This window comes from Myotis lucifugus, unplaced genomic scaffold, assembly GCF_000147115.1.
Source record: "Myotis lucifugus unplaced genomic scaffold, Myoluc2.0 scaffold_78, whole genome shotgun sequence".
Classification (NCBI taxonomy): domain Eukaryota; kingdom Metazoa; phylum Chordata; class Mammalia; order Chiroptera; family Vespertilionidae; genus Myotis; species Myotis lucifugus.
In genome coordinates this window covers 665,279-691,754 of record NW_005871126.1, presented here as the reverse complement: position 1 = coordinate 691,754, position 26,476 = coordinate 665,279, and the positions used below count along the sequence as shown (strand labels likewise).

At 39.5% G+C, this 26,476-nt stretch overlaps 2 protein-coding genes across 3 annotated transcripts in view; one reads left to right on the top strand and one right to left on the bottom strand.

Moving 5' to 3' along the window:
• Nucleotides 1-8,593, bottom strand: part of CASC1 (cancer susceptibility 1) — a 42,122-nt gene extending 33,529 nt beyond the window's left edge. Inside the window, exons 1-4 of the mRNA XM_023755511.1 lie at nucleotides 8,514-8,593; nucleotides 5,584-5,685; nucleotides 4,596-4,733; nucleotides 769-915 (exon numbers count right to left, since the gene is read on the bottom strand). Of these exons, the coding sequence (XP_023611279.1) occupies nucleotides 769-915; nucleotides 4,596-4,733; nucleotides 5,584-5,613 (315 nt within the window). The 5' untranslated portion in view covers nucleotides 5,614-5,685; nucleotides 8,514-8,593. The remainder of the gene's footprint in view (nucleotides 1-768; nucleotides 916-4,595; nucleotides 4,734-5,583; nucleotides 5,686-8,513) is intronic.
• An 11,790-nt stretch (nucleotides 8,594-20,383) lies between these two features.
• Nucleotides 20,384-26,476, top strand: part of ETFRF1 (electron transfer flavoprotein regulatory factor 1) — a 9,242-nt gene continuing 3,149 nt past the window's right edge. The window contains exon 1 of one of the 2 annotated variants that reach the window (XM_006090641.3): nucleotides 20,384-20,504. The gene's annotated coding sequence lies outside the window, so the exon portion shown is untranslated. The remainder of the gene's footprint in view (nucleotides 20,505-26,476) is intronic. The other variant, XM_023755509.1, reaches the window with a different exon arrangement.

Sequence of the window (26,476 nt, the reverse complement as noted above, 5' to 3'; positions counted from 1 at the left end):
TCACTTTTCTCATACAATAAACATCTTGACTAATAATTATATTTCCTTACTTGCTTTTTCTTACAATATAAAATAATTGCAAAGTTATAATATGAATATCATTGCTAACAATAAATTTAGTGAAGTTTAAGCCTTCTTTGGAGTTCTCTAAGGAATTAGAACATATGCTACCAAGACTATACCAAGGCTAGGACTGTTTTCTAGACCAAAAGAAAAAGGGGCAGAATAGCCAAAAGCAATGTGACCTTAGATGGTTTTCTGATTTAAAAATATAAAACACAGCTATAGATGATATCCATGGGGTATTAGGGAAAATTTAAATATAAAACTGGATATTAGAAGATGTTATAGGATTCTTATGAATTTTCTTAGGTATAATAATGGTTTTATGGTTATTTGGATATTATCATTAGTGCTAAGTTATTCAGAAAAACATAGTGACTACAATAATTGTAATCCTGTACCAACTGATCTAGAGAAAATACCTAATATATAATGTCTTGTGAATTTATTTTTATAGTGATCCTAGTAAACGTTATCAAGTATAATAAAAGAAAACTAGATTTTAGCTATATTGATGTTTTATTTCTTTAAAAATATTTACAGTTGTTAAAAGTGGATAAATACATGTGCCTTAAATTATTCCACTGACTTTTCTGAACCTTTTAATTTTTAAATTAAAAAATGCTGGATTTTTAATTATATAGCATACCCTTATTTTAGCCCTTATAGAAGTTAATCCTAACATCCGAGCAAATGCGCACTCACCCTGAGCAGCAGCTCCGTGGCTATGTTGAACTTAAGGTGGAGGAGTTCCCGCAGCTCCACAATGGAGCCCTGGTACTGCACGATGCTTTTCTCTTGCAAGTCATGAGATGGCGTTTCCAATAAAATTAACTTCAACCTATCAATTAACTATAAAGCAAAAAGTAAAAACTGTGAGGTAAAAATGTACTATAAAAGTAAATCAATTCTGACAAAGAAAGAAAAGGTGAAAAGGGGGATATTCTAATATTTTTGAATCGAAGAACAGATCTTATTGTCAGTAAAATAAATAGAAGAAATAATTTTTATATTCTTTAAGAGCACAGAAAAACCGTTATTTCCTCCCAGAACTCCACGCTAAGAATTCTCAAGCAGGAGTAACAACAGATCGTTCACTACCTAAGACTGGGGCACAATAGGAACCGCACCAAGGTGAGAACAATGAGGAGGAGGAGGAACATCACCAGCGTTTACTGGATGTTTACCAGGTGCCCGGAACTATTCTAAACGCTGTGTGTGTTCTAATTCACTGGATCCTCTTCCTAACTCTGTGACGCGGGTCCTGTTATGGTGCCTACTTTATAGATGTCCCAGCAAGTAAAGAGCTGAGCAGACTGGAAAGTCAGCAACTCTTCTTTGATCCATAAGTGAGGGGTGACACAGGGCAAGTCCCTGCCCCCCACGATTGGAGAGACTCCCAGGTGAATACAGGGACCGGACTGAGCAGGAACCTGGGCCGGAACCAGGGCCCTGAGCTGTAAGAAACGAGCTGCTGGAGGCTCAGCGCGGAGGACAGGGTCGTGGGAGCCGGGGAGCCCACAGCACTGTGGCATGGACCCGCAGGAGCTCCACCATTCCCCACAGTAAACGCAGGAGAAACATCCCCTCGTGCTCCGGCACTGGGAGGGGAAAGGGAACCATTGTGAAATGCGCCGGGACTTAACGAGAGCTTGACCCGCTGGAGTTTTATCAGACCTGCCTCACCTGGGGACCCGCTGGAGTTTTATCAGACCTGCCTCACCTGGGGACCCGCTGGAGTTTTATCAGACCTGCCCCACCTGGGGGACAGGAAAGAGATGACCCCAGCTGGCTGCAGTCACCCCTCCACCTGAGAGGTACAATAAATTAAAGACACGTGTGAAGTTCCTGCCCCCAGGGGCACAGGGCTGCTAGAACTGAGGCCCATCACAGGACTAGAGAAAGCTGCCCCTCCCCTGCCATCCCTCACCACCGCCTTACTCAACACCTGTTTACAGCAGTTCCTTTTACCCACCACATCAGGTCCTGCTCTCAAGAAAAGATGAGTAGGCATACCAAAAGGCAAAAACAAAACACACAAAAAAACCCACACAATTTCAAGAGACAGAGCATTAGAACTAGACATGGCAGGGATGTTGGAGTGATCGGACCGAGAATTTAAAACAACTGTGTTGAACATAATATGCTAAGGACTCTGTGGATAAAGAAGTCACCGTGCAAGAATAGGTGGATAACATTAGCAGAGAGATGGAAATCCTAAGAACGAACCAAAAAGATATCCTAGAGATCAGAAACACTGGGACAGAATTGAAGAATGCCTTTGGTGGGCTCGCTAGCAGACTACACTCAGCTGAAGAAAGAATCTCTGAGTTGGAGGACATATCAATAGAATGGAAAACCAAAAGCAAAGGAGAGAAGACTGGAAGAAAAACAGAACAGAATATCCAAGGATGGTGAGACAATGACTAAGAGCAGTCCCCACATAATGGGAATACTAAAAGGAGAACAAAGAGAGGAAGGGACAGAAGAAATATTTGAAATAATAATGACTAAGAATTTCTCTAAACTGATGTCAGAGGTCAAACCACAGTTCCACAAAGCTCAAAGAACATCAAGCAGGATAAATGCCGCCCCCCCGCCAAATTATACTTAAACATATCATTTTCAAGCTATAGAAAACAAAAGATAAATTTTAAAATCCTGATGGAAACTGGTAGGAAAAAAGTCTTACCTTTAGAGGAGCAAATAGTTACAACCAACTGCTCATAAACCATGCAAGCAAGGAAAGGGTGGCAAGATATTTAAAGTATTGGGAGAAACTGAGGCACAGCATGATCAAGGAACAACTAGTAAGTGGCAGAATTTAGCTCTGAACACTGACACAGATGATAAATAGAAAACTTCTAAATTAGGAGAGGCAACATGATAGTGTAGAGTAGTATGGACTCAAACCAGACAGTGGGTTTCAGTTCTAGTCACCTCTTACTACCAGTGTGATCCTGGGCAAGTTCTTTGACATCTCTCTGCCTCAGCTTCATCTGTAAAATGGGAATGATGGTGCCTTCCTCACAGGGTTATGATGAAAATTCAGCAAGTTACTCTTTCCAAAGCCTGGCATAGTAAGCGTTATCTCAGAGTTTGTCAAAGAAATAATTTGATAACCTGGAACTTGATGTTTACCTTGGGTTCTCTGCTCTCCAGTCCTTTCTGTTGCTCTTGTGCCTTCCTGCTTTAGTTTCCCATTGCTGTAATTTCTCTCTTCTGCTGTCTCCTTTCACTTACCCTTTTCTCATCTTCCCTACTACTCATTACTTGTACTTCCCACATTCGTAACAGCAAGATACCACTTCTCGCTCCTCACTAGCCAACTCCAGTGCTACCTCCCACAGCCTCCCTGCTAATGGCAGAGCACCAGACTCCCGGCCCAGTATCAGACCATGGCAGCCTCCCTGGTAGAGAGCACATGCAATGGCGAGAACACTGTATGATGAATCCACTGGTGTGAAATACCTCACGGTGTGTGGGAGGCTCTACCCAGCAAAGCTATCATTTGGATTTGAAGATCAAATAAAGAGCTTCACAGAGAAGAAAAAGCTAAAGGAGCTCACCACCACCAAACCAGTACTACATGAAATGTTGAAGGGTCTTCTTTAAGAAGAAGAAGAAGAAGAAAATATATAAAAATATGAACAACAAAATGGCAATAAATATATATCTATCAACAATTGAATCTAAAAATCAAAATAAACGAAGGAATCTAATGAACAAAACACACGGATGAATAAAATAGAAGTAGAGGCATGGAAACATGGAACACACTGATGAATCTCAGAGGGAAGAGGTAGGGAGGGTTAGAAAGAGATTAACTAAAGAATTTATATGCATATATGCATTCCCTATGGACACAGACAATAGGGTGGTAAAGGCCTGGGTGGGAAGGATCTGGGTGGAGGAGGGCAATAAGGGGAAAAAGTGGGGGGACATCTGTAATACTCTCAACAATAAAGATGAAAGGAAATACAACAAAAAGAAGGGGAAAACTTTAAAAAATAAAAATAAATGAAAAATGTTTTCTAGCATTTTTAAGTCTATTGTAAAGTGATAATTCTTCAGGCTAGTCTGTCCATCCTGTTTGCAGAAATAGAACATAGGATATTCTTAATCATCTTTATACTTTCCCTGCCTGAATGAGTAGGTGCCTGGCACATAGTTAACAATAAAAACATGTGTACTGCATCACTGAATAGTGAATAATGCCAGCTGATAATAAAAGTATGCACTTTCCCCCTAAATTATTTACATAAATAGAAGAAACTTAATTTTTCACTTGAATTAGATACACATTACAATTAATACTTCACATTTATGTTATGTTGACCTCACCTTAGGCATCAAGAGGATTTTAGGAGTTTTTTTTTTTTAAAAAAAAAGGTTAGCAAATATTTTTCTCCATAGCCAAGGAAGCAACAGTGTTATTAATTGACAACAATCATATTTATTTAATTTCTATTTTTGGAATTATTTTGTAATTTAAGTAATTTAAAATTATAGAATAATACTCAAGTACTTACATATAGCACTAGTTTACTCTTTGCAATTACTTCCTCAAATGTCTCATTTTTTTCCTCTTTCCATAAGCTAATGAAAGTGTTAATTTCCTGGGCTACTGAGGGGTCAGGACACCCATCGCATTGAATGTAGTGCATCCACTGTAGAGTAAAAATATTTGAAGGTTCACACTGATGCAATTCAACCAAAGAGTAAATTATGTTTAAGTAAGAGTAAATTCTTGTTTAAGTATGAGCTCTCATAACCTAGTTTTCCCAATTTAGGCTAAAGATATATTATGACTTTAACCAGTTACTTGATTTATCTCTAAAATAACCAAATTTTCTTCAGAAAAATAATTTTCAAGCATTCAAATAAATACATATTTATTGTCATTTTAATTTTTAAAACAATATATGGGCTGGCTTTGTTTTTGCTTTCCTCTCTAATCCTAGAGCTCCTATATTTACAAAAGCCAACACTTGGGCTAATTTCTACTTCTTAAATGATTACTAACTGTTCATTTCCATTAGCATTTTAGTAGGAACCCTTCCAGTCATTTTGTAATCTATGCAAATTCTACATTTGTAATCATATTGTACTTAAAATATTTTGCTTAAAATTATACCATAATCATATTTTGTCATACTATTACAGGTTTTCCTTTTTCTTCTGATAATCACCTATATTATTTCTAAAGTTAATGCCATTTTGAGCAACACTAGCTTGCCTCAGATCCAGTTTTTATATTTTAATTTAGGATAATTTCCTCAGTAAAGATTCCAAAAATTAAATCAGTCAAAGGATGTAAATATTTCAAGGACCTTATTATTGACAAATAGTTGTCTGCAAAGCTATATGAGTTTACGTCGCTATAACTAATCTGTCATATTAGAGATTGTTTTTATAGACAAATTTAGAATTTCTTAAGACTAAAAAAGATATCGGACTATAACTCCCTCTTGTGGTACAAAAGTATTATCTCAAAAAAAGAATAACAATAAGTCTTACCTGAGAATGCAATCTCTGTTCTCGTCTCATTTTCTCTGCTTCAGAAAAACAATTCTCTAATAAATAAAGTTCTTCGAGTTCTTCATTTTTCCTTCCTAGATCCTGTTGCATGGGAATACATAGATTTTTAATTTCAGCTTTGTGTTTCATAAGTAGCATAAAATTTACTTGGCAAAGTATTTCATTTCAGAACAAATATTATAATGAGCTTGAATGTAACTGATATTTCTAAAAGGTTTCATCTGAAACCGTGGTTTGCAAAGTGTGGTCTGCAAACTCCTGGTGTATCCCAAGGCTCTTTCGGGAGGTGGGAGGTCAAATACCTTTTCACAATGATACTGAGACTTTACCTGCCTTCCTCACAGTGTACACATTTGCACTGATGGTGCAAGATGGTAGGAAACTGCAGACGACTTAGCGTAAATCAAGGCACAAATTGTACTAGTGGCCATATTCTTCAGGGGGGATGGGTATTAAACTGCCAGTTTCATGTGAGATTGACCAGATGAAAAAGTGATTATTAATTTTATTAAATTTCAGCCTTTCAGTATATGTCTTTTTAATATTTTGTGTGATAAAATGGGAAGTAAGCATAAAGTATGTCTGCTGCATATCAACAGACAATATCATCTTGAGGAATAAATTCTTGTGTACTTATTTGAGTATTATGGCAGACATTCTCTCAAAAATGAATGAATTGAGCATGTCACTTCCAGGAGACAATTTAAAGCATTTGTTGCCAATTCAAGCTTTCAAATAAATTTCAAATTTTAGAAAATTGGTATCTACCACTGTGAGAGTTTTGAAATCCTTAAGAACTTTTTTCTGATTTGATTAGAGATTATATTAATGTTTGTGGTTTTTAAATTTAATTCATTTTAATCCTCACCTACAACCAAGATACGTGCCCTTAACTGGGAATTGAACCTACTACCCTTCAGTCCAAGGGCCGACACGCTAACCACTGAGTAAATCGGCCAGGGCATGCTTGTGATTTTTTCTTTTTTTTGCAGTGAATAATAAAATGTGTCAATATGTGTCCTGGCTGGGTGGCTCAGTTGGTTGGAGCGTTATCTTGTACATTAAAAGGCTGCAGGTTCCACCCCCGTGTCGGGGTGCGAATGGGAGATAACTGACTTATGTTTCTCTCTCTCCACGCCCCCCCCTCCTTTCTCTCTCAAATCAGTCAACATAGGCTCAGGTGAGAATTTAAAAAATAGTAATAATAAAATAAATAAAAATGTATCCACATTTGCAAGCAAATAATTCAGTGAACCAAACTTTTCCAAGGAACCAACTGCAAAATCATGCATGAATACAAGATTTATTCACAGTGTAAAATAGATCAATGTTTCAGTGTAATAGAGTATAAAAAGTCCATTGATATGGTTTTAGATTTCACATTAAGAACTACCACTTATTGATTTTTGGTACAGTAATAAAGAAAAATATGCACAATTATTTGAAAGTCTAATGCAATATTCCTCCTTTTTTTCAACTACATATCTGTGTGAGGCCAGATTTTCTTCATATATTTCTGTAAAAAATACACATTGTAACAGAATATTGAAGTAGATATGAGAATCCAGTTGTCTTCTGTTAAGTCAGACATTAAAGAGATTTTAAAAACATAACCAATGCCACTCATTTTCCTAATTAAAAAAAATATATATAATGTGTGGTGATGGATGTTAACTAGACCTATTGTGGTGATTATTTCACAACATATACAAGTATTAAATCATGCTACACACCTGAAACTAATATAATGTTTTATGTTAATTATAACATAACGAAATAATATATATTATGTACAAATAATTATATATAGTTGTTTTCTTAAAATGTTAGTGTATTAATTTTTATTAATGTTTCTTTTTAACAATGTTTAAGTCTATTAATATAATGTTTTTAAATTTTTTAGTTACTTATTTTTTGTCATTAATCCTTACCTGAGGATATTTTTCCTTTGATGTTTTAGAGAGAGTGAGAGGGAGGGAGGGAGGGAGGGAGGGAGGGAGGGAGGGAGAAACATCGATGTGAGAGAGACACATCGATTGGCTGCCTCCCACACATGCCCCAACCAGGGCCAAGGATGGAGCCTGAAACATAGGTACGTGTGCCCTTGACCTGAATCAAACCCGAGACCCTTCAGTCCAAGCACTGGCGCTCTAACCATCGAGCAACTGGCTAGGGCACTCAGTTTGTTTGTTTGTTTGTTTGTTTTTAAGTACATTTTATTGATTTTTTTACAGAGAGGAAGGGAGAGGGATAGAGTTAGAAACATCGATGAGAGAGAAGAATCGATCAGCTGCCTCCTGCACCCCCGCTACTGGGGATGTGCCTGCTACCAAGGTACATGCCCTTGACCAGAATCGAACCTGGGACTCTTCAGTGAGCCAAACCAGCTAGGGTAGGGCGCTCAGTTTTAATTTCTACTATGGTAAATGTTGATAGATATAACTCATATTTAAAAAGCTCCTTGTGGGTCTTCAATTTTTAAGAGTAACGAAGTTGTTTTTTTCCTGAGATCAAAATACTTCAGAACTACTGATCTGAAAAATTCTGGTGAAAAAGAGAAGTGAAACTAAAAAAGAAGAGGTAGAATTTGAATTTTTTTTTTTTTTGGTCCCTGTTTAATTATCTATAAAACAGATTGAGAATAATAACTTAATATTTACAAAAATATTAAGATACAAGAGTACTTATGTCTAGGTCTGGCTTTGACCTAGCTTGATTTCTCAATTTCTTTAACTGTGAAATGTGGATGATATGTCATTAATCTTATGGTAGAATTAAGTGAGTTAAGCCAGTTCAGATAGGCCTAAACATTACTGGTAGCTTCTGGAGGAGAATGACATTAAATGGCCCAACAGATCTGATAGCCATATAGTTTGTCTTCACTAATAACATCACTAACATTAATTTACCTTTGCTTCAAGTTGTTGCCATTTTTCTTTCTCAATTTGTTCTATTTCAAGCCTTGCTAGTTCTTCTTTTTCAGATTTCACACGGGCTTCCTCTAAAGAACAAAAAGACATTTTTTTTTAACTGATAAAATCAATCTATTTTTAAGCCCTTAAAGTTCCTTCAGATATTTGCAAGATGCAATCATGATAACAGAAGTAATGACCTTTATTATGTGACTAGTAACCTGGTGCACAAAATTCGTGCACATTAAAAGGGAATTAACTGCCCTAACTGGTTTGGCTCAGTGGATAGAGCATCGGCCTGCGGACTCAAGGGTCCCAGGTTCGATTCCAGTCAAGGGCATGTACCTTGGTTGGGGGCACATCCCCAGTAGGGGGTGTGCAGGAGGCAGCTGATCGATGTTTCTCTCTCATCGATGTTTCTAACTCTCTATTCCTCTCTCTTCCTCTCTGTGAAAAATCAATAAAATATATTTAAAAAAAAAAAGATTCCCAGGTGATTCTAATGTGCAGCCAAGGTTGAGAACCACTGATCTATAGATATAGTATTTCCAAAGGTAGCTTCAATAATAGATCCATTACAAATCATTTCACTTCCATACTCTGCTCCGAGGGCGGGTTCCTGCCTGAAACCTCACCCTCCAGGAAACAGCTGGGGGAGGGTGCAGCCATTTCCAAGATGACCCCTGCAGAACTGACTTCCTTCCGGTTGGTCGCGCTTCTGGCCATGATGTTACACCCAGGGTTTTTATATAAGTAGATAGAAATAAGACAAGAGCTAGATTTCTTTTAAAAAAGTAACATGATTAAATGTTCTGGCCAAAAAGAAAAAAAGGTCCATATAATGATTTTATCCAATAGAAAAATGATAGATCTATCATGAATAATTAATAATTAAGGAGAGGTAATAATTCCAGAGGATTTCTATAATCTTGTGATATCTACATCATCAAAGCAATGACCTTAATCTTCTCTTGCTTTCACTATCAAAAGGAAAATGTGACACATATGTTAAAGAATATAAGTTTAACCCAATATAATAAAACATTCCCCAAGTCCTAGATCCTGATGTTCTAGTCTTATCAATAGTCACCTAAAAAGGATTTATATGATTATACATAAATAATTAATATGGAACCTGAAGACAGACTTTTATTTTTTTTAAAATATATTTTATTGATTTTTTTTTTTAGAGAGGAAGGGAAAGGGATAGAAAGTTAGAAACATCGATGAGAGAGAAACATCAATCAGCTGCCTCCTGCACATCTCCCACTGGGGATGTGCCCGCAACCAAGGTACATGCCCTTGACTGGAATCGAACCTGGGACCTTTCAGTCTGCAGGCCAATGCTCTATCCACTGAGTCAAACCGGTCAGGGCGTGAAGACAGACTTTTAAAACCTGAATCTGAATCCACAGATGTTTTTAATGTGAAAAGCTAAAACAACTTGAAATATTTACATTTTTAAAATAATTTTTTGTTATTTTAATATATTTTTTAATTTTAATAGATATTTTAAACAAATGAAATTTGTTTAAATTTGGCAAATAAATATTATCTATACTAATAAAAGCCTAGGTGGTCCTCGTGCCCTCACACGATGCCCTCATGTCATCACAAGATGGCCACCACAAGATGGCCGGCAGGGGAGGGCAGTTGGGGGCAACCAGGCTGACAGGGAAGCAGTTAGGCATCAATCAGGCTGGCAGGGAGTGGTTAGGGGCAATCAGGCTGGCAGACAGGTGAGCAGTTAGGAGCCAGCAGTCCCAGATTGTGCGAGGTATGTCCGGCTGCCAGTTTAAGCCCGATCCGCAGTCAGACATCCCCCGAGGGGTCCCAGATTGGGGAGGGTGCAGGCCGGGCTGAGGGACACCCCCCCATGCAGAATTTCATGCACCAGGCCTCTAGTTAAACTATAAAATTGAGGTAGTTGTGTGTATTTCTTGCTAACATGTATTTCCCATACTTAATGAATTTGAGTGTCAGAATTCTCACTGCACAATCAGCACCGATGCCTCTATTTCATCTGTAAATATAAATACTTCAAGTAAGATTGCCAGAATTAACAAATAAAGATAAAAGATACTCTGTTGTAATTTGAATTTCAGATAAATAATGAACTGTTTGTTTTCTTGGGTTGTTTTTTTTTTAAGTATGTCCCAAATATTGCATGGGGCAAATTATACCATTATCCATTGTTTATCTGAAATTCAAATTTAACTGAGCATCCTGTATTTTCTCTGACAACTCTACTTCAAGATATATCTGAAAGTGATTTGTGTGTACTATCAACTTTCCGGATATCCTTTAAATAGTAGGCATCTGTTATAAAAAATTAAACTTGAAAAATTAAAGAAATTTGAAAATTCTTTAAAAATATTTTGACTGCATTACAGGAATACCAACCTATGGTTGGTATAACCTACACATGAAATTAGTATAACTGTGTATATAACTGTATTTTGTACCTTCCTCTTTTAGTCGTTTCTCCTCCTCCTCTTGTAGCTGCTTGAGTCGTTCAATTTTGGAGAATTTCTTTTTCTTATTGCCAGTCTTCACGAAGGCCACAACATTCAAAAAAAAGGCTATTAACATATACCCAAATAACTTACAAGCACATTCCCTCAAAACATAATTATGAAAAACAGTTTTGCTCCCATGAATCCAGTCTTCCACTCGTTCAAATAGGACAACCTATTATGTGCAAAGCCTTGACTCAGTGCCTTAAGGGACAATGTATGAAAACAAGAAAAAAAATAAGCATATAAGTTATTCAACAGCAAGAGTAATACTGACAAGTATGTACAATTTAAGTAACTCCCCATTCCCAGTTTTCACATCTTTAAAGTGGTGCTAAATAGAACCTCTTTTTACTGTTGTAAGTTTAAAAGAAGATATATGTAAAAACAGTTTTAATACAGCAACATGTCTACAAAGATTAAAGAAATTTTTATGACTAGCAGACAAAACAGAGAATTATTTTGCAAGTTTGAAGGAAGGAGAGATTATTTTCAATAGCTGGGATCAAGTAAAATTTTACAGAGCAGATAATACTTAAGTTTGTGCCCCCAAAATTTTAACATTCAGATATGAGGGGCAGCTATCCCAAGAAGGAAATAGAGTCCAGTTTTTCCCGGGATAGCTTAGGCTGCTCTCCTGGTTAGCACTGTGCCAGGACTTGCTGCCCGCCCCTGGCCCCGGGCAGCTGCTGAGTCACATGGCGGCTGTCCAGAGAGGATACATGAGCACTCCGGCTAGTGTGAGTTGAGTTATGGGGTCAGAGCGAGGGAGTTTCATTTTGTTTTGAATCCTAAATTGAGGACATGCTTAGAGAGAGAGAAAGGGGGAGAGAGAGAGATCGCCCTGGTTGCCTTCTGCAGGTGCCCCAACCAGGGACCAAACCTGCAAGCCTATGCCTGACTGGGAATTGACACTGGCAACCCTTGGATGCACAGGAGGACACGGAACCAACTGAGCCAGTCCCACTGGGCAAGAGCGCTTTGTTAAGCTTGGATTATATTACCTGGGGTTTGTGAAGGACCAGGAACTTCTTTAAACTAACCAATCAACTTCCCAAGCTCTAGTGGGCTGACGCTGGATCCTGCCCGGAACCAATCCATTTTGTAGATCTTCCAGAGTTCTGTGTCCCTTAACCAATCTGGTCCTTTTCCCAGGCTGGACAGACAGGCCTTTATGGTCATTATCTTAACATCTACTGCAGGTAGATGTTAAGATAATATATATATATTTTAAATTTTTGTTTGTTGGGTACCATGTTCTAAACATGTCTAATTCATTAGATTTGTTCTTCATGTTATTCCAACCTTCTAATTACTGAAAGAGAAAATCTCCCACTATGATTGCCTACTTCTACTGCTAGTTCTCTAAATTTCTAGTGTATATTTCAAGTCTTTGTAATTAGGTGCATACAAATTTAAAATTATATTTTCTTTGTCACATCTTTGTCATTACAAATGACCCTCTTTATTTCTAGAAGTGCTTTTTGCCTAAAAGTCTATTGTATACAATATTAATATAGCTGTATATTAATATTAATATACTTTATATCAGCTTTCATTTTTCTAGTATTTGCATAACACGTCTTTTTTCCATTATCTTATTTTCAACTTTTCTGTGTTTTTATTTGCATAGTGTTTGTAAAAAGATTATTGTTGAATATTTTTCCCCACGGGAGAACTCGTGATTTCTTTTTCGTGGAATTAAATCTCTGCGTTTCCAACGTCCCATTAGAGTCCAGTGAGAGAAGAAGTGTAGCTGGGGTTTCAGGAAAGCTGGAAGCAAAGCCAGTGTCCAGTTTCCTTTTCATGTTGGAGCCAGGAGCGGTACAGCATCGGCCTAGTTGTAGTCCATAGCGTGTGGGGTCCACATAGCCTTGGGCCATGTAGGAGAATGCAGGAGAGCAGGGACAAAAAGCCCACCACGCACCAAGAAAGCCAAGAGCCCAAAAGAACCAAGAAACCAAGAGGTGGATTTTATTTTTTATTCAGTCTGACAAGCTTTCTTTTTTTTATTTCGGGGTATTGTTTGGCAGTCATTTTGTATTCTTTCTTGATATCTTTTCCATTGATTATTTTTTGTCAATCCACTATTTTCCCTCTACTAGTTTGGAATTTATATACTGTGTTTACATCTTTTTAGTCGCTATTCTAGAAAGTCCACATATATAACTAATATATGATTACATTTATCCTACTATGAAACCTTACATGGACTTTAGAACATCTTAACTCAATTTACTCTCTCCCTACCCAAATCATGCATGTTGTTGTCATGTATCTTTTTATAACAGTTTTACTGATATATAATTCACATACCACACAATTAACCCATTTAGAGTATACAATTCATGGCTTTAATGTAGTCACAAAGTTGTACAACCAACCATCACAATTATAGAACATTTTTATCACCCCCATAAGAGAAATCCCATATCTATTTGCAGTCATCCTTCCCCATTCCCTCCCAAACTCCTGGCTCTAGGAAACCACTCATCTATTTTCTGTATAGATCTGTCTATTCTGGACATTTCATTTAACTGGAATAATACAATGTGTGGTCTTTAGTGATTGGTCTCTTTCACTGAGCATAATGTTTCAAGGTTTATCCATGGTATAGTAGGTACTGATATTTCCATTTTATAGATAAAAAAAATATTCCACTGTATGTGTGGTAAGCAGTTAGACAGACATGAGCAGAGCACGGACGGTAGGCCAAGTACAGAAGATCACCAGGGCAGAAGGCCCTGGGTGCATAGCAAAGGACAATTGTAGAATGGGACCTTGCCCCAGAGTGACCTTTCCTCCCTAGAAATAATATCCAGGCCTCAGTTGTATTTCAGCCCCAAGCCCAGAAAAGCAGCAAAACCAGACAAGTGATGATGTGGCTGACTTGAGGATGGACTGCATTAGATAATGACGCCCTGCCCTGGCATGGATCAATCAACCAGTGGAGACCTAGACGCTGAATGGACACACCGGGAAAGCTGCTGAATATTCTACTGAGATCGTCGCCTGGTGCCTCCCCTAAAATCTCCACCCTTAAACCCTTAGGACCAGGACCCAGTGCGCTCTTCCTCCCAGGAGCTCAATGCACCTTTGCCTCTCCCTTCCCTCTCTCCTTCACCCTCTCCCTTCTCCCAGGAGCATTACCACTGCCTTCTTCATGTCTAAGCTCCAAGGGCCCTTCCTTTACCGTTATAACTTGTTTCTTAAGCCCATTTTTCCTACAAATTACTTATTCTTCCTCTGTGATTTTCCAAATAAATGTTCTCTTAAAGTTTGAGTCTTGGCTCTGAATTCTTTCCTAGCCAGAACTCAAGTACTGAGGTTGCTAAACCCAGGTCAGGCCTAACACCTGGTGCTGTTCCCACTACCTACAACATGTGGATATCAACTGATGAAAATGTTGCATTGTTTGTTGTCATACATCTTAGTTTATTTTTTGAATCCACATATTATTATTATGATGATTGTTTTATACATTATACATGTAATCTGTTTTGTAGGTGGAAACTCAATTTTTGCCTGGGAAAGTATTATTTCCCTTTTATTTTTGAAAACTATTTGAACTGTTACAGAATTCTAAATTGGCAGTTATTTACTGAAGACATTATTCCACTGTGTTTGGCTTCCATTGTTGCTGTTAAGACCAAAGTTCAAGTTTGCCCAGGTCTGTAAATGACCTCACGATAACAGAGCTTCTGTTACTTCTTTGGTTTCTGCCTTCATACAGGGTTTCTTGTGTTAATTGCTTACTATCTTATTAGCTCTAAATACTTTTAAGATGACAGCTTTGATCTATATGTATATTTTAGTCAGCACTATTTGTTTTCAGCATAAAAGTTGATCCAAAAAATCTTTTAAGTCCAACATTACTGGAAATGGAAAAAATAAAAATATTTTTTATAAAATTATTTTATCTCACCACTTGCTTTAATTTTAAGTTGATCAAAACTTTAAAGCTGCAGATTTTGCTCATTCAAAGAATAAAAAGTGTCTACTATTTACCTAATTTGCAAAGTCTGGCTTTCAAAGTTAAACCAATTGGTCATGTCACAATTAAACCAAATGGCCACATCACAATGACAGAAGACAGTCTGAGTTCATATTTTAATACAAATAAACATGTCAATATGCATCTTCATGACAAGCTACATCAGTTTGTACTATGAGGTCAGGTATGAGTTTATTCCATTTCCTTACACATTGTTTTAAAAAGATGCAATTTTAATGACCTGAGCTTAATTAACATCATTTATATTTTAGGGTCAACATTGCATGTCCCATAGAAAACAGGACTCAAATTGTTACAGAGTAGAAAAATTTTTTAGGCCTGCTTAATTACCTAGCCACCTCAGCTGCTTGACAGCCTGTGCAAAGTTTCTAGGAACTGATTAACACACCTGAGCAACGGCCTACAAAGAACAGACAGATCAAAATTAAGAATAGTCCTGACCTTTAAGTTACCCAGAAATGAATAACAGGAGGATGATGAATAGCTTGGCTAAAACTACGCAATGAGCTTTTGTAACTTGGCTTTGCTTGCTATGGGAACCTGAACACGGATGTAGTTGTCCCCTTTAAATATTGGACTCTGCAGATGGTCGTGGCCGCTTCTCTCTTGGGCTTCCCGAGTGGAGGAGCGGACACTGGCCAGTCAATAAAGGCTCTCCAAATTTTAATCGGTCTGGAATTCTGGTCATTCTGTCACTCGCGCTCCACAACAAAATTTTAGGCAAACAAAGCTTGTTTGTGAATATTGTATTCCTAAATTAAAATAGGATTTAAAGTACAGTTCCATACCTGAAGGTTTTTCGTTACTATTCTGTCTATTCAAATAAAATGAATTCTAATAAAAATAAACCAAGTTCTGTAAAGTCTCTTCACAAGTTGTATTCCTAAAAATAATTCAAATATCAACATTTCTTAATATTTTCTTCACTGGAAGAGCAATTATAAATTAACTGGAATGACAGGAATCATCTATGTATTCATCAATCTGTAAGGCAATTTTCTCCTACAATCTAAAGTCTTCTGCTATTTCATGTATTCTATGAAGTGCAGTGGTTTTTGGGGAAAAAAACAACATATTGATGTAAAGGCAGTGGTGGATCTTTCAACAGTGCACCTGATATTCTAACCTTTTCTATAGTCCTGTACAATTTCCTAGCTTTTGAAACGAGTAATACTAATTCAAGTTGTAGGAAGTTTCAAAAACGACTTTGAGGTCTATGTAAAACTATTAAGCTCATTTAAATACTTACTGATATTCAATCTTTTTTCATTAAAAAAATTGTTATTTTTGAGACCTTGTATGCATATATGCATAACCCATGGACACAGACAATAGGGTGCTGAAGGCCTGGGTTAGGGGGTGGGGGCGGGCTGGAGGGGGTCAATGGGGGAGGAAAGGACGACATATGTAATACTTTCAACAATAAAGAATTATTTTTAAAAATTGTTATTTTTGGAGTCTAGATGTTTTATTAATGAATTACATTGTGATAGTTTTTTGTGCATCATTGTTTGATAATAGTCTCATGGGTGATGTCACTGAACAAAAATTATTACCAGTCCCACCACTCCATACTACAATATATAAGAAATACAGAATATCTCAAAACTCCTAATGCCACATTTCAGCACTTACAAGACAAAACAAGAAGTCCTTGGTGCCATGACTAAAGAAAGGTTTGCCAGAATAAATGTTTTGGATCATCCATTAGTTTCATAGCCCAGGCCAGAGGGTAAGATTAGAATGGTTGAGAGATATGCCTTTGTTTTGAAAAGCAAAAGGGTGATTGTGAAAGGGGAGAGTGTAATAGCAAAAGGCAGGACTTTGAAACTGTAGATTTTCCCCAGGAAAAGATCAATATGGAAGTTGATTATCTGGAAATTGATATCCATAAAGTTCTCTGTGTCATTGTCTCCCTAGAAAACCTTTGCGTATCTCTGAGGGTCCTCTTTACTTCTAGAATTTGATTTATTTCAGTGCGAAGACTTGGATCTAGACTGCTGCAACAGCTTCCCAACTCATCCTCCTACTTGTACTCTTGCTTCCCTAGAGTGAATTTTCCACTGACCCTTTAAAAAATGTAAATCATATCATGTCACTCTTGTTTACAACTTTCTCAGGCTATCCATTACCCTAAGAATAAAAACTCAAACATTTCATCTTGGTCTACTTGGCCATGAACTGTCTCCTGTTATCTCCTCCACCACACCCCATATTTTATCTTTCACTTTCTACCTCTCTCACTCTATTCTCACCACTCCAGTATTCTCACAAGGTCACTGCCAACTTCACAATAACTGTTTTCTTCAGTCTAAAGTGGTCATATGCCAGATAATTATTGACTTTCTTACTTCATATAGGTCTCTTCTCAAATTTTACTTCCTTAATCACCCTATATGTACAGCACTATCCTCTACCACACATTTCTCACTGCAACCTTCCTTGGTTTTCTGCATATTCCAAGTCATTTAAAACTAGAGGGCTGGTGCACGAAATTCATGCACTCAGGGGGAGTGGGAGCCCTCAGCCTGACCTGTTCCCTCTGGCAGTCCGGGAGCCTCTTGCAGGGAGTAGGCCTAAGCCATCAGTTGGACATCCTTAGTGCTGCCTCGGTGATGGGAGAGGCTCCTGCCACCACCGCTGCGCTCACCAGCCATGAGCTCAGCTTCTGGCTGAGCAGTGTTCTCCCTGTGGGAGTGCACTGACCACCAGGGGGCAGCTCCTGCATTGAGCATCTGCCCCCTGGTGGTCAGTGCGTGTCATAGCAACCAGTCGTTCCACCATTCAGTTGATTTGCATATTAGCCTTTTATTGTATAGGTTTATATTATTTCATCACCTCCCACCCCCAGATAGAATGTAAACTTTATGAATGAAATCACTTTCTTGAAGAGATACCTGCATCCCCATGTTCATTGCAACATTATTCAAAATACCCAAGACATGAAACCATCTAAGTGTCTATCCACAGATGACTAGATAAGGAAAAAGAAAATATACAATAGAATATTATTCAGCCATAAAAAAGAACAAAATCTTGCTATTTGCATTAATATGGATAAACCTTGAGGGCATTATGTTATGTGAACTAAATCAGAGAAACTGTATGATCTCACTTACATGTAAAATCTAAAAAAGCCAAACTCATAGAAACAGAGAGTAAATTGGTGATTGCCAGAGGTGGAGGGATGGAGGAAATGGGCAGATGCTGGTCAGTGGGTATAAATTTCAGTTCTGACATGAATAAGTTCTGGGGATCTAATGTGGTGACTATAGTTAATAACACTGTATTGTATACTTGAAAGCTGCCAAGGCAGTAGATCTTAAATGTTCTTACCACCCACATAGACACACACACACACACACACAATGGTAATTATGTGAAGTGATGAATGGATTAACCTCATGATTTAAACAGCATTAATATCTACAAAGTAAGCTTACTAAATTGTATAAACTATAAGAAAACTAACTAAAAATGTTTTAATATTCTGTTTGTACAATGCCAGTAATTATAAAACTATGATGAGAAAATTTCTACCTACCTTCTTTGCTTTGGTACTCTAAAATTTGGAAAAAGAAAAGAATTGATAAATTTTTTGAAAAATCAAATACTTTAACAAAAGTGCCCTGATTATGTAACATGCTAAAATTAGGAGAAGCTGGGTAAAGAATATAAGGAAAGTCTCTGTACCATCTTTGCAACTTTTTTGTACATCTAAAATTACCTCAAAAGTCTTTTTAAAAAGAATTCAGACAAGACTAGAAGCAAGTCTAGGAAAAACTAAAATAAAATAGTTCACTCCCTGAAGCATCTTTTATAAGTAAATTTTACACTCTTTCTTAATACAATCATTCAATGATCCATGTTTAATCAAATGCCCTATCACTAACCAGAGTACCAGTCAGAAAGGAACTAGTTTAAAGGGTTCCAAAGAACAATAAGTCACTGAGTGTTGATACTTATTCCAGTTTGAAAGTGTAGGAATGATCTCATAGAAAAATCTTTCTGTGAAATGATTGCTTTTATAAGAAAGAGAATCAGAATTCAGCAATATGTGGAAATTATTTTGGAAAGCAAAGTATTTCAAAAAATAATTAGAAGTATTTTTCGGTTACACTATTTGTAATTTCCTGATCAGGCCCATGTGTCCATTAGATTTCTGGTAAGGAATTTGTAGATCACATGACTATAAGATTATAAACTTTCCATATGTGAACACTTACATAGGGCAAATTACTGGTTCAAGCCATAAGATTATCACAGTATAAAATATAAATGTTAAAAATGGCACAAAGCAGATTATACATTCTTGAAAACTGCACATATTTATTAATGATTTATACACAAGACACTCTAAAATGCTGGAGATGATATAAAGAGGAATAGAATTCGCTCTCACATAACTTTTGCAAACGGGCTCCATTTTTATTATTATATTTGCTATCAACAGTTAGCATACTTTCATTTTGAAATAAGTACTATACAGCAGACTATATAAATAGCATTGCCCCTGCCCTCAAGTAGCCATATTTTAAAGATGAGCAAATTGTCATCTCTCACTAGTGCTTTTAATGTGAAGCAGGTTTGGGATAAACACATATCCTCACCTCCCTGCAAATCGTAAGAGCATCAGTTAGCGAGTAGTGCCCAAAGTTCAGAGGGCATAAGTACAAAGAATGAACTTCATATTTTCCGATAATTTTTAAATAATTAACTAATTACATTCCCACTTCCTCTGATTTCAGTCATAGAAGACGGAAATCACATGTAAGAAAAATGGGGAAAGATATTATCTCATTGCTATATGTTGGCCTCTGTTCTTGGAGAAGACAGCTGAGGAGTGTAGGGAAAGACACAACCACGAGAAGCGTTATCCTAATAAATTCAGGGCAGGCTGCGCACCTTGAGTCAAACATCAGTATGTTCACTCGGCTGAGGCCACGTTTTAAACCATGCAACAGTGTGAGATTAGGGACCCCTCTGACCTGTCCGCGGGTTACGGACGGGAAGACCACGGATGGAGAGGAGGCCGCTCCCCAACAGCGCTAGGGGTTCTTTCCTAAGCCGACCTGCTCCCCTCTAACGTAAGTCGGGTTCTTCTCATCACTGAGCACCTGGGAAGGAGAATCAGTGCTCGCCCCTTCGCCTGGTTCCCCCACATTCCCGGCTCACCATGCTCAGTGAAGCACGACCTCCGCGGTGCGTCTGCAAGAGGCGAAGCCGAGCTTGCGGACTAAACGCTCTGGGGTTGTCAGGACGACAAGCCCCGCCCACTGACGCCCTAGGGAAACAGCGCTTTCGGCCCGCACGGTCCGCGCAGTCGCGCTGCGTCCTTCCGGGCGGCGCCCCGCCCCCTCCGTGACAGCTCGCCCGCAGCCCCTCCGCGCTGCGTGGGTGACAGACGCACAGTGGAAGCGGTGCGAAGCTTTACGGCTGCGGCGCGCCGGAAAGTGCGTGAGTGCAGCTCCCGGGTGCTTCCTTGTGCTTTGCGGACCTGGGGTCTGGAGGCGGGGAAGTTACGCTCCGGGCGAGGAGGTGCTGCGGGCGTGGGAAAGTGTCGGAGCGCCGCCGCCGTTGCTGGTCTCCCCCCTCCCTCTGTCCCCGGAGCGTGCTGGGCGAATGTGTGTCAGGGCCTCCAGGAGGACAGGGGCCACCCCAGCTACCCAGGCCGGCTGCTGCCCAGCTTTCCGGGTCCCCACAGCTTAGGCCAGCGGGGTGCGGCCATTTAGATAAGAGGTGGCTTGGTTATTTTTAAATGCATGACCTTCGGATTCTTCTTCCTGCACCTGGTTCTGTTTATTTCCCGTGCAAGGTGTGTGTCGTTTTTTTCTAAGAGCCGCTGTAAACAAGCACTGGGAAGGATCTGAAACAATTCCTGGGTGAAGTTATTTCTTACAGATGAAGGTCGCTGAAGCCCAGCCAGGGCCATTACGTTATTCGCCCAAGGTCAAAAATTGTGATAACCACTAGCACAACCTTCAGGATGTGACTCCTCCCAACATGAAGAGACACTGACAACTCAGACCCACAGAAAACTAGAATTAAGTGATTTAAGAAATTAAGTGCCTTGTAAAGCCCTAGCTGGATTCTCCATGATTTTAGGACCCAAAACCCTGTTTTAGCATAACATGGCATGAAATACTTTAAATTGTTGACACCATTTCTCATCTCTGAATTCTAATTTTATAATGCTCTATCCCAACGTCATTAAGTGAGTTCATAAATATTACTCACTGAGCTAGTCTTTGTGGGTTAGAATGTTACTATCCCCCTTGTAAGAGAAATCCAGGTTGTGGAATGGTTGACATCCACCTCCAAATTCCCGGTAGTAAGATAAACATATAAATGTTGACTTCGTCTACTTCTGAAGCCGTTTGGAATGGAAGTAAGCTTTTGTTTTAAATTGTTTTCAACCAGACGACTTTTTATGACCACAAAACCCTCAGTCCACTTCACCTAGGACTGAGTGGGGAAAGGAGGTGATATTTCCAAATTCCCTTAAAATGGGGGGCCTCCAGGGGAGAGGACTTGCTCAAACTCTCACTCTTACCAACCTCCGCCCCCCCCCCCCCCCGCCCGGAATTGCTATGGATGTGACAGGACAAACTGGACTGTGTTCTAGGGGTCACCGCGCTGTAAGAGCTTATGCCAGTGAGCTTGGTTCTCCTCCAGTACTTCTCTTGCAAGCTGCGTTAAGAGTAAGGAAGTGTTCCTCTTTCCTTCAGACAGGCATAATGCCTACCCGTTCTGAACATACATAACCGTCTCCTTTCAACTCACTTATATCATCTGGCTTCTAGGTCGGACTAGAGACCAAGCTGTATGCTAGCCTTTGGGAGCAACATCTCTTGCCACCAACCTCTCTGATTACATATGCTTCCGTGCTGGCAGTTGTGTTGGAATACGGTTTTTGTGGGAAGCCTTTTTAGGTTTAACTACTTTGGAGATATGTGCTTCGTCTATTTGAGTCAAGTCTACCAGATCCCAATAAATAATAATATTGCATTGCCCTTCTCTGCCAGCTTCTTTCAGCTCTTATTGCCATCTGAACTGTATGGGGAAGAGTGATTAACAACAGCTTTGAGTGCCATAGTCCCCAGTAAAATGACAATTCTTACTTAACCCAGGACTGGAGTTAATGATTAAGTCTTAGCTTCTTAGCCCAGTCACTAGAAAAGCTGTCAGCGGGGATTGTTACCCCCAGCCTTTGCCTACTACACACATCTGCATCCTCAGAATGAAGGGGGACTTATTTTCATCCCTAACTCATCTGGCTCTTTACAAAGAACAGAAACCACCATAACTTGTTGCAAGGTTAAGGAGCAGTCCCAGGTCTCTGCTGCACTTAAATTGTTCACCAATTGCAAACCCTAAAAATAGGAGACCTATTTTTCCCAAAGGCCAAAATACACGTAAATGCCTGAATGCCAGTGTACAATAATAAACTGCCTTAATCTGTTTAAATTAACATAGCAAAGAATGGGGAAAATTTACCTTAGTCATATCAGCTACTTTTTTTGCTGGGAAAATCCTTTATTAATTTATAAAAAGAACAACAGCTAAAAAAGGACAATTTAAACCATATCTCTAAAAGCTTTCACAAATTTACAGATTGTGAATTAAATAAAACTATGCTCTTTCCCAGGAATAAAACAGGCTATCATTTGCAATTTGAAATTATACCTATGTAGATTGAATTTAGAATTATTTTAAAATCACATGGTTTTAAGAGTCATTCTTCAATAAGGTTAAACCACATTGGAAAATGCTTCTCAGCCAAACAAGAAACATTTTTAAAAATGAAATTAGGTATTGACATAGCGGGTTAAATACACCCATCTAATTTCACTCCCTTCCAAAACTCCACTAAATTTTCATTAAAAGGGCCATAATAATAAATTGGAAAAATTAGAGGGGAGATGACACTAAGACTTAGAAGCTGCAGAACAGGTGACTGACTTACTTAGCACACCAGAAGAGCTCCATTTATACTGCATCATTCTCAAAAGGCACTGGAACAGGGCCATTGGAATTGGAAATGAAAAATGAAGCAAAGAGGATTAAGTGAAAGCTATGTGAGAAACAACTCCAAGTGACTGTGCCCTCTCACTCCCATAGAAGACTGGAGGTTTATTTATGGACAAAATCTGAACTGGGGTGTCTTTAGGCATACTTAGTACATGAGAACTACAGTGAAAGGAAATTAAGTTAATTTGGGCATACATAATACTGAATGCAAGGCCCCTGTTAATACTGAATAGGCAAATCCTCAGAAGATTGAAAGGTATTTCTTTGGGGAATCTGACCAGCCCAAGAGGAAAGATCTAAGATTGACATCAGTGGTTCCCCAATAAAGGGCCCACTCAAATCCTCCTAGGTAAAGGTCAAAGTAAGTTGCAACCATGTATGCAGATATTCTAAAATGCATTTTTGGGCCTTTTACTTCTAATAGACAGAAAAGATTTACCAGTCTTTGGAGAAAAGCTCAGAAGTGATGCAGCAAAAGCAAGCAGGGGGGAAAAAAAACAACTTGAAGGAAAACAACAGAAATTGAGAGTAAACTAACATTAATGAACTCAAAGGAAAAGGAATTGTTTTGTTACATTGTATGCTTGTTATGTGAATTAGTTCATGAACTAGTAAAAAGGGGATTATACAAGTTTTAACATGGATGTTGGTTCCTATGTGATTTATGAACTTCAGCATAAAATGAAAGTCTTCACTTAGTTGCTCTACTATCAGCAGGAGTCATTCAGGTATATTTTTTAAAATTTTTAAACAGGTGCTTACACTCAGGGCTCCTTCTCCAGAGAAGCATACTCCACTGTATGCAACTATTGATTGGTGGCAGACTGGACCACCTACTCTGACCACTAAGTGTCAAGTCCAAAGGTTTCCTTAAACCAGCGGTCGCCAACCTTTCAGACCTCACGGACCACCATTGGTCCGCGGACCACCAGTTGGCGACCGCTGTATAGCTCTCTACTTCCATGTGTACCTCAGTTTCTACCAACCCTACTTTTAGCATTTAAAAAGTTTTACTGAGGTATAATTGACATAGAATAAACTACATTTATTTAAAATATAAATACAATTTGATAAACCAAACATATGCATACACTTATGAAATCATCACCACAATCATGATAAATATCCATCATCCCCAAAGACTTCCTCCTGCCTCTTTTGATCCTTTCTTCATCTCCAGCCCCTAACTCTATTATTTTTAGCAGTTTAAACATCTCTGTGAGTCTCCAGCTAGGCTCAGAGAAACCCAAGTGATCCAAATTAACTCTCCAAGTACCAGTTTCTGTTTATTAGTTGTTTAGTTGCATAGGATTTGAGTTGTCTGTCCCAAACCTATTTCCCCCCCAAAACCCTGTTATTTTTAATGTTTTTGCAACATGAAAGGTTTTTCAGGAATATCTATATGTAATCTCAAAGTACTTCTCACAAAATGCTTACTAACTTCAAACCAGGGGGAGTAACTTTACAGAGAATCCAAACCTTAATCTAGTGATCAAAATTAACATCAATCATAATAAACAAATTGGAACTGTGTCCACCTGATAAGATACAATAAAATGAACAAACCATCATGTCTGTAATATGTTTGCCCAAACTACATAACCTTAATCTAGCCATGAGTTAACATCACCATGAGACACATTCTACAAAATACATGGGCAATGTGTAATCTTGGATTCGATCTTTTTGTTATCTATCTATATATAAAACCCTAATATGCAAATAGACCAAACAGCTGAACAACCAAACAACCAGTCGCTATGACGTGTGCTGACCACAAGGGGGCATGCACAGAACATGGCGGGCGTCGGCTGCAGCGGGATGGTGGAGGTGAGCAGGGGCGCCAGACCAAGGCAGGGCGCAGGTCGCTGTCATCAGGGCGAGCCTCTGGTAGTTACTGAAAATTCTTTGCTCCCGTGTGCTGTGGTCCTGCCCAGTGCTCAACCTACTGCTGGCACTGGCCCCACTCGCACCCGCTGCCAGCACCAGAGCCACCGTTTGCACCGCCAGTGCTGGCCCTAACCGCTCAGCGCCATAAGCGGGGTGCGAGTGGCAGCTGCCAGACCTGATAACCCCTCACGGCTTCTTCACCTCCTCCTGTTCCTGATAGGCGATCGGGGCCGGCAGCCGCCTTTTGCACCCGCTGCTGGCAACGGCCCCGCTCGCACCCACAGCCAGTGCTGGAGCCGCCGCTCACACCTGCTGCCGGTGCCCGGTGCTGATCCCGATCACTCAGCACTGTCAACAGGTGCGAGCAGCGGATGCCAGCCCAATAGCCCCTGAGGGCTTCTCCACCTCCCCCTGCTCCTGAGGGGCAATCAGAGCAGCAGCCACCGCTCGCCCCAACTGCTGGCACCGACCCCAGTCACTCTGTACCGTCAGCAGGTGCGAGCGGAGCTGGTGCATGAGAGCGGTGGCGGTGGGAGCGGGGCTGCCAGCAGACAGGGGACCAGGGACTGTGGTGGGAGGGGCTGGGCAGGGGCACGGAGGATGGGCCAAAACCCACCCCTGTGCCCACCACAGACTTGTGGCCCACAGTTCCTTTTAAGGTGCACAGATTTGTGCACTGGGCACCTAGTGCAATAAGGGCATCTTTAGGACAAGTGCCAGAACATGAAGGGGTTGTTGATCAAATGGGAGTAATAGAGCAGTGTTAACTTCCTGATGCCGATCGTTGTATTGTTCTGTAGGAAATGTCCTTATTCATGGACAATACACTCTAAAGCTGTGCTGTCCAGTGTGGTAGCAACTAAGTCCTGGGTACCTGTAAGCCCTTAAAAAATAGCTAGTGTAATACATTGAAATAATATTTTAAATATAAAGAATGTTATTAAATGATTTTATTTTATAATATGTACTACTAAAAAATCTAAAATCACCTAAGTGCCTCTTATATTTCTATTGGATGGCTATGCAAAGTATTCAGGCTGATGGAACAGCATGTTAGTAACTTCTCAAATAGTTCTGGAAAAAATATTTGTAGTGTGTTGCAACTTTCCTGCAAGGTTGAAATCATCTATACTAATAAAAGAGTAATATGCTAATTAGACCGGGAGACCTTCTGGACATCCTTCCGGACAATGCCATGATGGCGGGGCCGAGGTAGAGGCGATTAGGGGCGATCAGGCTGGCAGGGGAGGGCAGTTGGGTGCAAGCAGGCCAGCAGGGGGAGCAGTTGGGGGCACGCAGGCCAGCAGGGGGGTGCAGTTGGGGTGAGCAGGCCGGCAGGGGGGGCAGTTGGGGGCAAGCACACTGGCAGGGGGTGATGGGACAGTTGGGGTGAGCAGTCGCAGGGGGGCTGCAGTTGGGGCAGCAGCCGATGGGGGGGAATTGGGGAGCAGGCTGGCGGGGGGGAAGAGGGGGCAGTTGGGGCATCAGTCGCAGGGTGGGCAGTAGGG